Source organism: Melospiza georgiana, chromosome 10 (assembly GCF_028018845.1).
Source record: "Melospiza georgiana isolate bMelGeo1 chromosome 10, bMelGeo1.pri, whole genome shotgun sequence".
In the NCBI taxonomy this organism is placed as follows: Eukaryota; Metazoa; Chordata; class Aves; order Passeriformes; family Passerellidae; genus Melospiza; species Melospiza georgiana.
Window position 1 is genome coordinate 295,638 of NC_080439.1, and position 18,402 is coordinate 314,039.

An 18,402-nucleotide genomic window follows, 5' to 3' on the forward strand; every position below is an offset into this window, starting at 1 on the left:
AGGAACAGGTGCCTTTAGTGATCTGCTTGGCACTGTGACGCACATAAACCCAAAGAACACTTTCAAAATAAGTAACGAAATAAACTAAAAAACCCCACAGAATTCTAATATCAAAAAGTCATGTCAAATGCTTCATGAGTGGTTATCTTCAAAACCTTTTAAAGCTTCACAGCATTACAGTGAGCTGAATGATTCACTGCCTCAGAAAACGTAAACCCTTTTTTAGCTGTATGCCTGACAAGCACAGAAATTTCTTGTCAAATTTCCTAGAACTCTTCTTGGCAGAACTGACCTGAGTTCCACCCTTAGTTGCCAAACTCTCATTTCCAGCTGGGGGAGATGAGTGAGAGCATTTTTACAGCGGGTTTACATTGCTAGTAGATGCAATTCCTCAGGGTGGAAAGCAAGAGATGTAGACATTGCCTGTGCCACCAGAAAATCACACCCTCGGCCAGTCTGTGCAGTGGGAGGAGCACAGCACAGGAGCACAGGGGCATTTTTCTCTTCAGGTCGTAGCAGGCCAGTAAAGGTCTATTCTGCGAGGACAAAACAGTGATAAATGTTCCTCTACATGTTGCTCCACTGCTTCTTCAGCCTCTTCTAAGCCTCTGTAACATTCTGTGGACAATTTCTGCAACAGGAGCCCTGGACCAGAAAGAAGCCTCTGAGAAGTATTGCCTTTTTGGGACTATTTGTACCCTCCAAATGTATGCACAAATACAGTGCATAATGGCCCTGGTGCACACAGAGAAGTGCTGGGGCACCTTCTCTGCAGGACCTTTCAGAGATTTCTGACTGACATTACCTCTACCAACTTCCATTTCCAAGAAGCCCTTTAGTAGCAAGCAGATTCTCTCTTGTCCTTTGGAGAGCTGGCAAAACCACATTAGTGTAAAAGAACATTAACTCCTTATAGAATGATAAAACTGAGTAAGGAAACCTTTACGTAGATGCTATCATACTGGTTTTCTGAAACGCTGCCCTTCTGGAATGCACTCAATCTAGAGTTCTAGGGTTTTAGCAACTCCAGGAAGAGGAGGACAAAGAAGGAAAGAAATTCCCTGAGCCCAGAGCTTCCAGAGCTACGACCCCTTCCAGGCTGGGCACGCTGCTCCACCCCAGCAGCTGCTGCAGGAATGGCTGCAGGGAGCAGCAGCTGCTGCTGGGCTGAAAGATTTGTGACCCTCCAAAGAATCCTGGCCCTCGCTCAAATGCTCTGCAGCTCCTCACAGCTGCTGGCAGCAGCATACACCCTTACTCAGCATTTTCCCCTTAGGTTACACTAGAAAAGCAAAAACAGCAAGGGAGGGTCAGGACAGGAGTAACTGTACTTGGACACTGATGATCCAAGAGGATGATTGCACCCTCAGTTGCCAGGATTCAGGATTCTGAGGTTACTGGAAGGAAGTTCACAACACTCTGTTAGGAAGAAGAGATTTTGCATCTTGCTTTCCTCTCTAAGAGTTACACCAGTTGTAAAACTTCAGTAATGCAAAGTGACAGTGTGCTGCTTCATGCAATGTGGAGCTTCAACAAACACTACAAGGGCAGGGTGGTGCTGGGCTCAGTAAGTGGAAGTCTTGACTGAGTATGGCACAGCTGGAGAGTGCTGTGAATGTGTTGGTTTCAAAGTCAGCAAAGCAGCAAAACCCTCCCTTGTGTTAATGGCACAACTGTTCTGAAGACTAATTTGCTCACCTTGAAAAAAGAATAGAGCCAAAGAAAGTAAAAATAGCTAAGCATGTTGTTAGCATGATGACAATCATGACTAAGCTCGTACCAAATACCCTCACTCTCTTCTCACATCCATCTCTGTCATGAGCTCCTCATGGGAAAGGAGAAGCCACACAAAAGACTTGAGAGCACTGCCCATGTCAGAGACTGCCACCTTAATCTTGTGAAAGTTGCTGCTTTGAAAGGTACTTAGAACTGGTAACTGCAGCACTTGCAAGGCCACAAATAAGGATATGTTTCTTGATAAAGTATACTTCTTTTTTTCCATTAAGGAATCTGATTATTATGCCATACAAACACAACACCACTAGTGGACTTGACTGTAACAGGTGAAACACAATTCTTAAAACTTTGTTTTCTTAAGGCAGTATAAAGGACATTACATATCTATTTTGTACAGAATGAGTCATTTTATAGGGCTGAAACTTAAGATATAGAACAGTAAGCAAAACATCCACAAATAACCAACTCTGAAAAGTCTTTAGATCAGAGGTGTTCATGTAAGATGTGAATGTGATTTTATTTGAACTAAAAGGCAAAGGGTGCAAATTAAGAGAGTACAGACTGGAGTCAAGGACAATTCCGTACGTTCTTCCTTTATCTTCAATGAAGTATGAGCAGGGTCTCCTGTGCAAATCAAGTTAAACTGCACATGAATCAGTGTTGCCCTAGTTGCTTATGGACAGACACAGAACAGAATTTGGCCCTTACATGACTACTAAAAAAGACTGGTAAGAAAGATGGCAGGTCAGTAACTTCTGATGGATGGCCATCCTGTGTTCTGTTCAGTGCTAGTTTTGAGAAAAAAAATGAAATTATCTGTTTATATTAGTTTTTTGGTTACCCTTCTGTATAACCATGGTTAGTCTTGGCACACAGTAACAGAGCTACTAAGTGTACTTGTTAAGAATGATGCATTGAACTAAAAGCTCTTGAACAAAGTAAGACTATCTTTGGCGTTACCTGTCGCAGTAACTCCTCCTGGCGCATCCGAATCCGCTCCCTCTCCATCTGGATCCTCTGGAGCCGCAGTTTCTGCTGCTGCTGCTGCTGCTGCTGCTGCGTGGCCAGCGCGGCGGGCAGGGTGAGCAGGGCCGGGGGGCGGCCGGGGGGCGGCAGGGCTGCGCCGGGGGGCAGCGGCGGCGCGCTCAGCACTGCAACGACAGGAGCGCGTGGGGCCGGCTGCAAGCACCGACAGAGCCGTGGCACACACGGAGCCTGTGGCACCGACAGAGCCCGTGGGGCCGACAGAGCCCGTGGGGCCGACAGAGCCCGTGGGGCCGGCTGCAAGCACCGACAGAGCCCGTGGCACCGACAGAGCCCGTGGGGCCGGCTGCAAGCACCGACAGAGCCCGTGGCACCGATGGGAGCCCGTGGCAATGACACAGCCCGTGGCACCCACAGGAGCCCATGGCACTGACAGGAACCCGTGGCACACACAGGAGCGCGTGGGGCCGGCTGCAAGCACCGACAGAGCCCGTGGCACCGATGGGAGCCCGTGGCAATGACACAGCCCGTGGCACCCACAGGAGCCCATGGCACTGACAGGAACCCGTGGCACACACAGGAGCGCGTGGGGCCGGCTGCAAGCACCGACAGAGCCCGTGGCACCGATGGGAGCCCGTGGCACCGACGGGAGCCCGTGGCACACACAGGAGCGCGTGGGGCCGGCTGCAAGCACCGACAGAGCCCGTGGCACCCACGGAGCCCGTGGCACCGACAGAGCCCGTGGGGCCAGCTGCAAGCACCGACGGAGCCCATGGCACCAACAGAGCCTGTGGCACCGACAGAGCCCGTGGCACAGACAGAGCCCGTGGCACACACAGGAGCGCGTGGGGCCGGCTGCAAGCACCGACAGAGCCCGTGGCACCCACGGAGCCCGTGGCACCGACAGAGCCCGTGGGGCCAGCTGCAAGCACCGACGGAGCCCATGGCACCAACAGAGCCTGTGGCACCGACAGAGCCCGTGGCACAGACAGAGCCCGTGGCACACACAGGAGCCCGTGGGGCCGGCTGCAAGCACCGACAGAGCCCGTGGCACCGATGGGAGCTGTGGCACACACAGGAGCCCGTGGCACTGATGGGAGCCCGTGGCAACGACGGCAGCCCGTGGTAACGACGGGAGCCCGTGGCACCGATGGGAGCCCATGGCACCAATGGGAGCCCATGGCACTGACGGGAGCCCGTGGCACACACAGGAGCCCGTGGCACCCACGGGAGCCCGTGGCACCGGCTGCAAGCGCTGACCCACTGCACAGGGCCAGGACACACTGCTCTCTCACAAGAATGCATCCTTAGAATTGCTGCGCTTCAAATGACTGAGACAACTACTCCATCTGGCAAGATCTGCACTAGCAATTGCTTAATAAATGATTTTATATGTTCTGAGTGTATCAAACAGGAATACTTACAATATAATAATACTTATCCTGGTATGTTCAAATATTTACCTAATGAACTAGTAAATAACATTTTTTCAAATTGAAAATTCCTAGAAATGTGTTCCTATAATAGGCAGTAAGCTAGTAAAAATATTTCAATTTAACATTGTCTTTATTGACAGATTTAAATCAATTATTACTGGAAGTAATTTCCAATTAACAACTGAAACCTTTTCTGCTAGAATATGACCCATCAGTCCCCCACCTTTGGTAGGATATTCTAAAGGTAGACAGGGGAAGAACATCATAGATGACAGGGTCAGAAACAGGACCTTTAGTAAGCAAACCTGAGTTATACCCAGGTAAACCCCTTCACTTGCTGACAGAAGGCTGTTGCTGAACAAGTTAATACTGCTTAGATTGCTAATATTTCTTAAATCAGCATCATCTTTTCTGATCAAATTCAGAAACTATAAATCAGAGCAGAATTCTCTGTGAGACAGACATTTTTATTCACAGAACTGCTACAGAAGAAACTAAGTCTGTGTAGCTCTCTGTGTGTCACTCTGGTGCCAACATGTCACAAAGCTAATAGAATGCCCTGTCCCCTCAGACAGCAGGTACCCCTCCTAGCTTACCAAGAAAATTTCTTCCTGCTTATGGTGCTAAGAATAGCACCATAATCCAGCATTGAAATCCTCCAGACAAGCCAGGAGTGAAACACAGTGAATTTTCAACATTTTAACTCCATGGTTTGCTCAGGACCCAGGTTAGATTTATTACTGATGCAGATCAGGACTAGCTGCATGGACCAGGTGAGAATTAGTCCTGGGCTATCACAGGACCAGATGGACCTAAGGGCAGCTTTACTACCTGTAGGTGGTGCAAAGCCCACACTAACAAATCCTTCTGGACATTGTGGAAAGCATGCAGGCAGATCTAAACCATCTTTGCAACCCGCTTCCAGAAGCAGGTGTTCTGGAGAGTACTGCACACTCCAGTGTGTCATCCCACGGGAGGTTTAGATTGCAGATTAGGAAAAATTTCTTTGCCAAAAGGTTTGTCCAGCTCCAGCACAGGCTGATCAGGACAGTGATCCATCCCTTGAGGAATTAAAAAGCTGTGTGGTTGTAGTACTCGAGGGCTTGGGTCAGTGGTGGCCTTGGTAGTGCTGGGTTAATGTCAGACTCAATTACCTCTGAGGGCTTTCCCAACTCAAATGATTAGTTGATTCAAATTCTATCAGATCTGGGCTAGATCTTAATGCAATTTCATATGCAACACTATAGGTAATGTCAGGTAGAGTTTGTCCTGCAACCCTACCTACCTGGGCAAGCCCCAGGACCCCGGCAGAACGAAGCGTGGCAAAGTGTGATGACAGTTATCACAGGACTAAGACTTCTTACTGCTTTACCAATTTTCACGGTGTCAGTTTTTCAAACAACAAGAAAAAAAACTGACTAAACTAAATTGCTTTTCTTAACGGTAGAGTTGCAATGGTATGCATAGGAAAATGGAAAAATATTTTATCTGGAACACTTTTAAGCACGTTTGATAGGTTTCATACTGTCTAGACTTCAAACTAATAGTGCATCCTTAAATACACTGGTAGAATAAAAAGAATCACAACAATGGGCAAATTACCCTTGTGGTATATACTTGAGCTTGGTTTGTGAAAAATATTTTACCTAAGTGCTTCTCCTAGGACTGCTCAACTGAACCAGAACTGAATCCAGGCAGCAAAAGTGGGTTGGTATACAGCTGGTAACTTCTTGTCACTAACGCTCTGAACAAGGCCAGCGAAAGGAAAGTCTTGGGTCAGCCCTAGTGAGCAACTTAACAAACAATGACATTCTGCAAATCTCCGTTCCGTGTGATATAATCATATGGCACATCTGTTGTGATATTTATGAGGTTTTAGTAATTCCTGCTTTAATTTGTATTTCAGCTCTGAATTTGTATTTGAATGGTCTGAGGATCATAATGAAGTTTGGATTAAAAAAGAAAAACCTGCAGTTCCCACTCCCGCCACAGCCCCGCTGTGACCCCGCACACACAGCAGGGTCCCCACAGCTCCTGTCTGCGGAGCCCCTGACCAGCGGCTGGCTGGAGAGGGCAAAAAGTTACCAAATAAAAAACAACCGGTCTTCAGTGAGCTTCAGTTCACTGAGCAGGGTCTGGGACTCCAATGCAACATCTCTAAAGTTCTGCAAAGAAAAATATACTCAAAAGCTCAAATTTACCACTCTGTGGTAAAGGAGACTGGGTCTAAAATGAGAGGAGAAAAGTATCACCACTACAGCAGACAGACTCAGGGTGGCCTTAAATTCAGTTCTCTTGGGGAACTAATTATTTTGCAAAATTAAGTAAGTCTTTCAATAAACAGCCATTATGCAATTATCCAGCCCAAATGAAAGCAAGTAAAAACATGGAGCTAAGTTCCAAACCTGAACTATGCAACCACAGTTCCATTGCAGTTCATGAAATTGCAATTATTTTGTTTACATCAAGTTAGACCTATGCGGTTTTCTTTTTCCAGTTAGAAGAAAAATAAAAGAATTCTTTTATTGCTTTTGTTTGCCTTTAAATTAATAGTGATATCCTAGTGAATTAGGTTTTCTGACATTGTAGGAGACCTTTCTGTGGATGACTTTACTGGATATATACTAGGCAAGGATTATTTTGTGGGAAGAGACATGCAAGTTGCAGAAGCCAAAACATGCAAGTGTCAATCATTTTTGACATATGCATTGAACTGATTGCACCTACTTTTATTATTAACATAATGACATTTTTATTATTTAAGTGTCAGAAGTGCAACTGTGGGTCTTTCTGCTCTGTTTATATGCAGCCCAGACCCAAATTCAGATGAACTAGACAAAGTCAGGTCTCATGCAACACAGTCTGATGAAAAACAAATGTCTACAAAGGTTAAAAAAAACCCCAAAAACTGAAAAACCAGCCATACTACAGTTGAGTTAGTTGTGACACTGTAAAGAAAAAAAGACTGGGCTCCCCTCCTTTTCTCCCTCCACTTTAGCCAACAAAGAACTGCTTGTTTCATTTATTTCCCAGAAAGAAGCATTAGCCTTCTAACAAGGTCAGCAAAAAATGCTGCTTTTCAGTTCTGGTGCATTTTGTTCCAAAAATCTGTAAAGTATTAAAGCAAAAAGTTGCACTATCCCAGCGCACAGAAACTCCTTTATTCAGACTTCTGAGCTGAAAATAGCTATATAGAAATTTCTCATAGTTTTCAACTGTTAAGGCCTGTGACATCCACATTTAACTAATCTTTCCCATCTTCAATGATTTAAGATTTTAAAAATCAATACAAACAATGCGCAGGTGCAACATCAAAGCTATGTTTTAGCAGGAAGTTATTTAAAAGATTGGAGATTTACTCTGCAAGCACTTTTAACAATGAATCACTAACAAAAAGTGATGATGGGAGACAGCTTTAATGCTAATGATTAATTACTGATGACTGTTAGATTTAAAATATTTAATAAATTATTTTTACTTTTGCTTCATGCAGTCTTCAGCTTTTACATTTCATTTCCTTTGAAACTATGGAAATGACCCTCCACTCTTCCACTGGTACTTGTTTGGATTACTGCCCTTGAGGGGAAATGCTTACACCAACAGGAACTTCTTTGTGTCAAAATTAAAAATTACTAGGATTTGAAAAAATGCCAATCTCTCTCTTGAACACATCAACCTTTAGCATTTCAGATTTACTAGATGGTCAGTTGCTGGTTTAAAGGTTTGATTTAATTTACCTGATTTACTTTGATTTAATTTACCTGATACTGAAGTTACTTCCTATTAGACTCTGGACCTCTTAGCCACTGTCCTTAAACATAAATAAACTACTCCATTTGAGATCTGAGAAATCACTTGTTAGAGATTTTAATTGCAAACTACCAAAATCCCCTCATTCTTTTGAGAGCTGCATCACAAACCACTCATTCCCACAGATGAATGTGCAAGTCCTCTATAATACTTTCAGGTCTCAGCAAGTAATCATCAGAAGCAGGTGCCAAGATTATTCACACTGACCACAAATGAATTGTTTGCTTCTTTCAGGATATCCAGTAATTAAAAATGATCTGGAACAGGAAGCCTTTCCACCACGCAGGTGGTATGAGGGTATGGACTACAGAGAGGGAAAAACATATTCCTCTCAGTGTCACACATTTCTAGCCAAGGCAAACAAGACTTGAAAAATCCTGGACATTAGTGAACACACTTCATGGACATTAGGGAACACTAAAATACATATAATTTGGTTTTGAACACTTTGGGAGTTTCTGTGTTCTTATCTCCAGAGACTTCTTTGACATAGTTACCAAAACTGCCTTTTATCATCCCTAAACAATAGTAGCTACACCGCTTTTATCATGGCAGGATATGGAAACTTTGGTTCATGTGTTTATTGTTCCTAGACAGGACTTTGGCATTGTTTTATTGATTGGATTTCCTGGCTGGTTAAAAAAATTGAAAGCAGAGGCAAAGTGCTGTAACTCCCAGTTGTCCAGACCCATTTGAAATATCATTACCAATACAGCTGAAAGATAAATTTCTTAGATTCATGGATGATTTTCTATTAAACAACAAGCATCAGAGGCTCTTCACAATAAAAAATTCTAATCTGTAATACCCAATGTCCTATATCTTAGAGAACCAGAGAACTAATAGTGAAAGCCATCCTGCTTGTATCACTTGGGTCACACCTGCTTGTGGGTCTTGAAAGAGTACATTCTGAGGGTAAGGCTCTCTTCCTCAGAAAGGAAAACCAAAAATTAAATAGTTCTTCACCTGGAGTTTGATACAAGAAGTAAACGTGGTTGAATTCTCAGGATCAATGTATACAATGACCCTAAAAAAATTAACATCAGGTTTTCCAGTGTCTTCTGCCTGAACTGGTTGATTTATAAAATTAAGATAAATATTACCAGCTTCTACCAGAGATGAGTCACGTTATTTTTCTTATGGTCAGTATTTACACATAATCTGCTCAGGTGAAAATGGAGATGTCAAGAATAAACTAAAGTACATGTGGCACCCTTCTCCCTCTGCCAGAAATTCTTCTCCATTCTTGAGTGTGTGCGTGCGTGGGTGTGGGTGTGGATGTGGGACATGTTCTGACACTGCTCCACTCAGTGCTGCTGACAGAATTTTCTTCATGGTGCCAGTCTCCTTCCTGAGGAACATGTGAGAACTGCACCAGGAGCTTCTCCTCTGTCACAAAGGATTTCTACACCTGTGTGCACAAAGTCCCCAAGCTTCTGCTCTGGTCCCAGCATTGACCCTGCTTTCAGCAGAGGCTGGGTTGGAGCCCTTGCAAGGCCCTTTCCCAGCTAAGCTATTCCACGATGGACACGACCATAACTTGTGCAAGGCCTCAGCCGTGTGTGGAAACTCAGCCAGGAGAGAAGGCCTTACCTCAGAACAGGCATCTCCACCTTTGTGAGCTCACAACATTAACACTGATCACCCAGCAACTGTCCCTGCATTCAGTACACCTGAATTAGTCCACTAATGAGGTTCTTATCAAATCTCCTTGAGGATGTGACTAGCAGACAGCTGATAAACCAGTAGCACAGAGACAAAGTAATACAATTTACTCCAGATATAGAGTACAGGAACACTGAAAATGTCAGGAACTGTAACACTATTTATGATTTTTTTCCCTGTAAATGTGCATATTAATGAATTCATTCTGGCAGAACCTAAGAGAATATATATTTATAAGTTGCTATGTCAGTGTACAGAATTAAAAGCGATCCAGGTACATTTTCTGAAGGCAGCCTTATCTGGGCCAACAGATACTAAACATCAACCATCATTGCAGAACAGCCTCAGTCAGCAGGGACCTTGAAAGACCATCCGGTACAAACTCACCTGGAAAACAAGACGCTGCAAGGGAGAAAACAGAGAGGGTAACAGAAGATGGCTCAGCTCTAAGCAGAAGATCCACACGAACACAGCTTGCTCCTGAGCTCCAGACTTGTCACTCCCTCCCTGACAGCCAGGCCATAAGTAACCACAGCATTTAAAACCCTTTCTGCCCATCAATCCCATCTCTGCGCACAGTCTAATGAATCACACAGGTTCTCTTTTGTACCAGAAGGAGTGAAACCAGGCACACCTGTCTGTAATTGCTGCTGCAGGAGTGTCCACTGTGAGGAAAGGCGAAAGGGACAGTGGTGGCCGTGGGGAGCATCAGGGACACCCCACCCGGCTGGACTTTGGCAGCTTGAGTTAGACCAAACACCACTTTTAACCACGGTTAGATAAACTGAAATCCCCCCTATCCACACCCAAACAAACTCAGAGGCCTTTCACAAAGTGGCAGTGCCCAAATCTCTCAAACCAGCAAACTCTGGGCACCCCTTAACACACATTTCTGTCGCTCACACGGGACGTAGAGTAGCTGTGCCTTGCAGCCTGCAACTGCTATTTGCTCCAAGGCCCAAATCCCACACCCAGCTGGGCCACAGCGTGGGCAAGAACTCTTCTGAGGTTTTTTGCAGATAGGACGTTCTTTTTGTATGAGCTTTTTAAGGAACTCACATATAAATGCAAGCTAACTCATGCAGAAAATGTAAATACTATTAGAGGGGCTCATTATTTTATGGAAAAATAAGTTGCAAATTGTTAAATTTGGAAAATATTTAAATAAGACCAGATTGTGTTTACCCACTGAATGAAGAGTACAATCACAAAAGAAATCTGTTTAAAACACTTTGAAGGGAGAAGGATGGAAATAACAATGGTTTTGAGTGTTGCCTAATGTAGAATAGAGAAAGACTACAAAACAAGTAGCATTTAATTAAAAAAATCTTGCAAAAGAAGCTCCTGTAAGGACCTATTTTTTCCTCTAAACGTTGCTACATGTGGTGGAAAGCCACCCTCCACCATCTGTGGAGAGCAGGGAATGCCATGCAGGCAGCAGGGTGGGGGCTCAGGCTGAGGCTGCAGGGTGACCCCAGCCCGGGGATGCAGCTGCCTCGCCTGGCCCTCAGGCACAGGGGACACGCTCTCCTTGCCCAGGGACCTCAGCCTGACAGCCAAAACAGAGATTTGGAGTAACCCCACTTCCACAAACGGCCCTTGATTCTACTGCATTAACTGATTGGCAAGAGATAGGTAATACCTCCTCAACCAGCTGGAAAAGACTCTGTTTTAGAAGGGACGGAAAATTAGGATCTCTGCAGAATCAGCATCACGGTAAATGAAGTTTCTGAAGATGCAAGAAATACACTTTTTCTGCTTGTCTTTAGTCTGACACTGATCACTTGCCCTTTGCTTCCAACAACAAAACATACACTGAAAACATTCCTATTAATGCTGTCCTTTCCTTACATCTACAAATATACATATACAAATCATCTTAGCACAACAATAATGGTAAAATGAATAAGTCTAAATATACGCTAACCCGCAAGAACATGTTTTCAATCTGTGTGACAAACATTCCTTTTCATTCATGAAATCTCACTGAATTTAGCCATGGTGTTTAAATGAGCACAGAAACCTGCCTAGCATATATTACTTTCCTGTAAATTCAACAAGATGCATCAAAGGAAAAAACACCCGATGCCTTTGTTCTATAATATTTAAAAGGCAGTGCTTTAAACGTTAGTGTGAAAACTAATGCTAATGAAGTGTACGCTTACAGCTCATAAATAAGCAACATAAAACCATAGTAAGAGAAAAGCTAGAAAAATACAGCAGATTTTTTGTAGTATGACTACTAACCTCAACCAACTTTCACTATATGCTTTTGTATGCCTCCAACACAGGCATACTATGATTTGGTATCACTTAGTCCCACTCTGTGCTTTGATAAAATGTTTGTAAGTGCCCTTGTACAATTCCCAGCAAATATTGCTGAAAGAAGTTTATAAACCAAAGCAACAAGCTTTACAAAACAAAACATATTTTCCTCCTCTTCATAAGAAGTACAAGGAAAACACATGTGTTAGCAATTGGAAGTGCAGACCAGTGTGCGGACCTGAAATACTTAAATATTTTTCTTTTAAGTGGCACATCTTCAAAAGAAAAACTTTTAGTTCCTACAATACAAAAAAAAAAAAAAGCAAAAAAAAGCACTAAGGCAAAAGACAGAGGCACAGACTTCATTTGTGCAGCACACAGGCCCTGCCTTTTGGCCATGGCCATTTAAAAATAGAGGCATTCTGCTGCAGCACTGGAAACAACAGTCACAGGGATTTTAAACTGCCATGTCAAGTATTCAGGGGCTGCAGTGCTCTCTGCAGATTACTGCAATCTTTCTGTGTAATTCCTCTGTGTGTATTCACATGCATATACACAGTTTCTAGATTAAATCTTGCAAGATATATTTCTTAATAAAATAGTGTCACATTTAGTGTGCCTTTGAAAACCATCAAAATGAGAAAAAAGTCACCAAGACATACTGATGGAACGTTTTCCGGACTAAATAAATATGTACACTGAGCAGATTTTTACATACTATTTCTAGTGGGAAATTCAATCACACATCTGAACCACTACACCAAGAACTGCATATAAACCTACACAAAAAGTAGAACCTCATATTTTACATATATATATATAAATATATATATATATGAAGGGTACTGAATGAAATACAGACTGTATTTAATGGGACAGATTTTGAAGTCTGTGGAAATACCCTTATTGGGCACATGAAATATCTTCAGGAACAGACTTTTCATTAGGTATGGAATTTTATTTCTAATCCTTTGAATCTCAAGAAAGATCCTCCTCTAAAATTCAGTATACATGTGTTTTAGTCCAGGATTTGGCTTTCATTCACTTCCACTAATAAACTGAGGGGAAAAATGTTCTGTACACTGTCCTGATTTAGGGTACTGCTGTTTTTTAACCAGGGACAACGCAACAGATGTTAGCATAAGTGGAGGAGCTGGTATGAACAAAACCCCTGCTGTCCTGTTCTCACCTTTCAGCCATTCCAGCGCTGCTATAAACAGCCTGACCCACGCGCAGCTGTGGTCTGAAGCCACAGCAGAGCAATTGTTGGCTTCACCATGTGCTGCCACGCTCCGCAGATACCCTAGCCTTTCAGATGTCTTTGAAATTTCTTCTGCAGATATCCACTCTCACATTATGGTTTGCTACTGCCCACTGAATCTTGCAATGCGACCAACTCTTACTGCATCTATGCAAGCAAAGCAAAGCAGTTGATGAGACAAAGGTAGAAAAAAGAACTGAAGCTAATTACCTCAGAGGTCCTAGGTGTTTCTTATAAATTTAAGACCAAAGTAAATATTGCACTACTTCTATTGGTGATCATTAGCAGACAAATGTTCAGCGTTTTCTTGTCATGTGAAGACACAGCACTCATGAACCACGCTGCAAGTGGACAATCAAGAAATCATGAGATCAACTTACCAAAAATTAACCAGAACAAGAAACTGCTATGTGTTTTAAAGTCTCCCTTTTTGACATCTTGAGCCTGTAAGCTCATCTTCTTGAGCAGTAGAAAAGTTAAACTCCAGAATTGAAATATTAGGGATTATTTGTAACTCTCAATCATACGTGAAAATGTTTTCTTCCATTTACAAATTTCCTTTAAAATTTTTGAGTTTTAATGCCTTTATTTTCACTAAGTCTTAAATCTGGCAATATCAGATTTATGTAAGTTGACAATTAAATTTACACTTGAAGTGCTAAACAGAAACAGCAAGGGAACCACACCAGTTATAAGAATTTTGTGGGTAATTCATACTGCAAAGACTTTTTAGTAGTTTGCAAGTTGCTTACAGTGCAGAACCCCACTATGCAAAAGCCCCAACATCATAAACAAACTCACAAGCAAACCAGCTACACCTTCTGACCTGAAGAAACGTAGGACTAACTGTGCATAGGGTCTCCAACAGCCTGGACATGACAGGGAGGGCTTGTGGGGGTTTTATACCACCTCAGAACAGAAAAGCACAGACAGAATTTATTTTTCTATGTCTAACACTATGCCAAAAAGCCACGGAGGCTCTAAAATAGATCACAAGATGTTAGAACTTCTCCTCAAACAGTACAAATTCACTTGCTGCCAACTCTACAGAGGGGAAAATTAAGTAAATGAAGGGGAGAACATACTGTTAGGTCAGACAGCAGAATCAGAGCTACCTTCTTGAAGCAAAAATTACTTTGACAAACAAATCAGAAGGTGCGTCTCGTATCTCTTTTGTGTTTTCACCAGAGAGATGCCACCCAGTACTCACTGAGATTTGGCTGAGACATTGCCATGCTCCTCTGCGGTGCTGGCGTGGACGTGGCTGCAGGATGGTGGCTAACGTGACTCAGTGCCTGGTTCATCGGCTTTCGAGGATCTTGCCACGTTGTAATTTTTTCTATGTGACTGAGAAAGAAAAGATACAAGCTTAACATAAAATATCTGGCATGCTGTTTACACAGTTAAGCATAAGGTCATGAAAATCCTATTTGGTTTTCTTATTCCACATCTGCCCTTGTCATCTCACCCTCACCCACTTGAAATTATCTATCATCTGCTTGCTCACTTTTTCTTCTGATCTTCTGCCCCTGCTGTTCTAATTTCTTTTTGCTCTACTGCTGAATAATTACTTTTATTTGAACAACTGAAAAATTCTATTGTCGTACTGAAAATCTGTAGTACACACTCATCTTCAGATTATTGAATTGTCTGAAAGTTGTTTACTCTTGTCCTACCAGTGTTTTTCTAAATACACAATGTATGGCCATTCTTCACTCAGCAATGGTCATTTTCCTGCATATTGAAGAGACAAGTATTTGTCTTGCCAAATCCAACTGCTTTCTTGCTTTCCACATTATGAAAACTATGTCTCCAAGAGTACCAGCAAATATTCCCACTACCAAACCAGGCAGATTACAGCTTTATGACTCATGCGTAATCACCAATTTCTCTGTAAAGGCACTAAGAGTTTTTATTGCAATGTAGTTAACAACATACCTACCATTTCAGTATGCAAACACTCATAGACATGCATTCTCCCGAAAACAGCGGAGTCATGCACAAATCCACATAAATTTTACAGTGAAGTAACAATAACAATGATCCCTGCAAAATATGTTTGGCCACAGAATTCAGTGGTAAAAGAACTATGGTTTAGTTGCAACTGAAAGTTTACACTGAAATGCATCTGTTTTGTAAGAAATTTAACAGGACAAGCATTTTCAGGATGAGCATGTAATTCTACTTGAAACAAGGAAAGAAAAAGGAAGTGTGTTGAAGCAATCAATGGCCTACTGTCTATCAGGGGATTGCCTGGCTTCAAGCCCAACCAGCTAACCAGGTTCTGTCTGCACTGGAGCGAGCTCTCCTCTGTTAGCTCTTTTGTCACAAAGAGGCAAGTCTTTAAGAAGAACATGTCAAGAGGCATAAAAATTTAAACATTCTGTGTCTGGAAAACCATTTTGATTCAACTTTCATAAAAGATCACCCTAAAATTTTTGCTGAGCTCCATCTTACACTTATAATTGCTTTTGCAGAGCCCAGTGGCACGGCCACCACTGCTGTCACCACTCCACACCCAGCTCATCACCAGACCAATTCCACAACCAAGGTTCAGTCTATATTGAGATGCACATCTTGGGTATTACCAAAAATAGTGTGAATTACAGGAAGTTAAAAAAGAAAAGAACCTAGACCATTTTTTAAAGAACAGAAAAATGTGACATCTTTATGCAGTCTGTAGCCATTTTCTTCTCCTAATATTTTGCATTTAATGTACAATTCTCAAATGGAAGATCACACTTTTACATGATTGTTACTCAGCTTCAAACTGCTGAGTCAGTTCCTTTCTTCACAGCTTCTAGAGTATTTGTTATTATTCACAATGCAACCACTCACCATTGCTTCTCTCTAGGATTAAAACATTTAATACATTAAAATTTATTCTCCCGTCACTGTAAATTTTTATTACATTTTAGCTTTTATTCTCTTTACTCTTATATTTCAAGTATAAGAATTCTTGCATACAGTGCATGAAGTCACAGAGCCTCAAACTTTAACAATATCTTGCCTCATCTATAATATTGAAATGCAACTATGTAGATAATTAAAGAACTTCTACGATTTACTTCTATAAGTTTTATAAGATTCTTATTTGAAGCATATTCCAACACATGATGAGGCAGCCCCAAAATCCATACTAAAGTTCTCACTTTCAAGTTTTTCATAAGCAATTTTTGCATCTCTTATTATTATAAATCCTAATATCAGAGCTGGCCATTTCTCAACAAGGTCTTCATTCATAAACCAGCAGAACAGAAAAGCAGAGATGTCCACTTTAGCTTCTGTTTCTGCATCACGAGTGAGACTGATGAGACTGAGTGTATGCAAACAAGAATTTTACATGTTCCAATAAAATCAGGGAAAGTTAAATATTTACAAACTCAATGATAAAAAACCTCAAATGAGACACACAAGAATCTGACAAACAGGACAGAGAACATGCTACCATAACAGCTTCTCCAGCCTGCTCAGATCATGGCATTCCCACACATAAAGTTCTGCAGGGCTCCAATACAACAAAATTGTATCCCAACAGTTGACCCTCATTAAATGAAAATTAAACCAAAGCTCAGATGTAAACAGCTGAGTATTTTACTCAGACTTCAGAATTCTGTTCCACCTGTTGCACCTTAGCCCTTTGTTAAATGCCGCCTGTTTGGGTGTCAGTCTCCTGCTTTGAAATGTCAGCGTTCCTCTGAATTTGTGCTGCTGCTTTGTCCTGCATTTTGTAACTGCGAGGCTCTAATCCCTGACTCCCACCGCAGCCTTGCCAAGACGTCTCAGTGAGTTTGAATCAGCAAGCAGCAGCACTAGGGACACCAATTCTCTTTCTGCTTCTGTGCACTCCAACAACCAATGCATCTCAGTGGGCTCTAGTTTCAGACCTTTCTTTCGTGATTGTTTTGTTTTGTTTTGTTTTTTCTGGTATTAGGAAATTCAGAGCAACTTATCTAAAAAGGTTGTAGGGGAGCTGAGAAAGACAAACTGATTATTCTGTGAGTGCACTATCACCGCAAGTAACACAACCGTGGAGCTCGACCAACAGTGTGGAGCTTTTTCGGGGCACTGTCAGACTGGCCCAGGCACTGTCTATCTACCTGGTAATACTGGGAGCCATATTCCAACAGGGCACTTTACCAAAGGGGCACTGAGCACTGAGGGACACGGGCACTGAGCGTGGGCCGTGCGAGCGAGCACATCAGAGCCAAGCTCTGCCGAGGGGGAGGCGGTGACTCACCCCGCACGGCCCGGCTCTGACTCAGAGCCCGCAGGGACACGCCGCTCACCCTGCCCTGCAGCACCTCCAGCCACCCAAAGCAAACGCTGGGAAATGTGTTTGCATCTCCTGCAGCGCAGCCACGGCATTGCCCAACCTCCTCTTTGTCCCTCTGCTCCCCGTCAACAAAAACAGCGCACAAAGAAAGTGTACTGGAAGGCAGAGGCCATTCACGCTGCTCTGACACTGTGTGATGTGGAAGATACGCCTTTATACAGATGGGAAGGTTTTTAAATTTAAGAAAATTACCTCAGGGACACAACATTTGAGTCTATTGTCTGAGCTTGCTCAGGGTACTGCAGTGCAATTTCTGGTAAAACTACAACCAGAGCCAAGCCCCACACTATTCCAGTAATCACCATCATGCAGGATGCGGCAGCCAAAAGGGAACTGTGTACAAACTCACAGAATATTGGGCATCTGTAAAAGTCTAGTACCATCTACTTCTTAAAAAACTTACCTCTAGTATTCTTTTTTATGTGATCTTTTATTTCTTACAGTCAGAGGTAAAGGAAAATGCAAGATGTGAATGGGAATGATTTTTAGCTTTAGAAACAATTACCGTATGCGCACACCTCCAATTCTCCCAGAAGCTAATGGAATTTGTGAGTATACATGCCACTGCACTGTGAAACCAGCCTAAATGCTTACCAGCAGTAGTTACACTTGTTGGGACATTTAGAGACCTCCAAAGCCACTGCTCACCAGGGAACAGCTCCTCCCTAAGGACGGCAGAGCAGGGGTGCCACTGTCACACCCTCACGGGCCCTTGCCTTTGGCTGGTGAGTTTGGCCAAGAGTAGGACCAGGAATCTCATAAGGGGATCAAGAGGATCAGGAAAATGCTATAATTAGGTGGTACTTCACAGCAGCTCATGGCAGCTGTTGGGGCTGGTGGGAGGACTGGCTGGGGACGCCACAGCAACTGTGGCAGAGCAAACACAGCCTGTCCCGCTCAGCACTGCC

At 42.9% G+C, this 18,402-nt stretch overlaps 1 protein-coding gene across 1 annotated transcript in view; it reads right to left on the reverse strand.

The window, feature by feature from the left end:
- The window catches only part of WWTR1 (WW domain containing transcription regulator 1), a 43,859-nt gene that overhangs the window by 7,294 nt on the left and 18,163 nt on the right, over positions 1-18,402 (reverse strand). Inside the window, exons 2-3 of the mRNA XM_058031496.1 lie at positions 14,369-14,505; positions 2,698-2,888 (exon numbers count right to left, since the gene is read on the reverse strand). Coding sequence (XP_057887479.1) covers positions 2,698-2,888; positions 14,369-14,505 — 328 coding nt within the window. The remainder of the gene's footprint in view (positions 1-2,697; positions 2,889-14,368; positions 14,506-18,402) is intronic.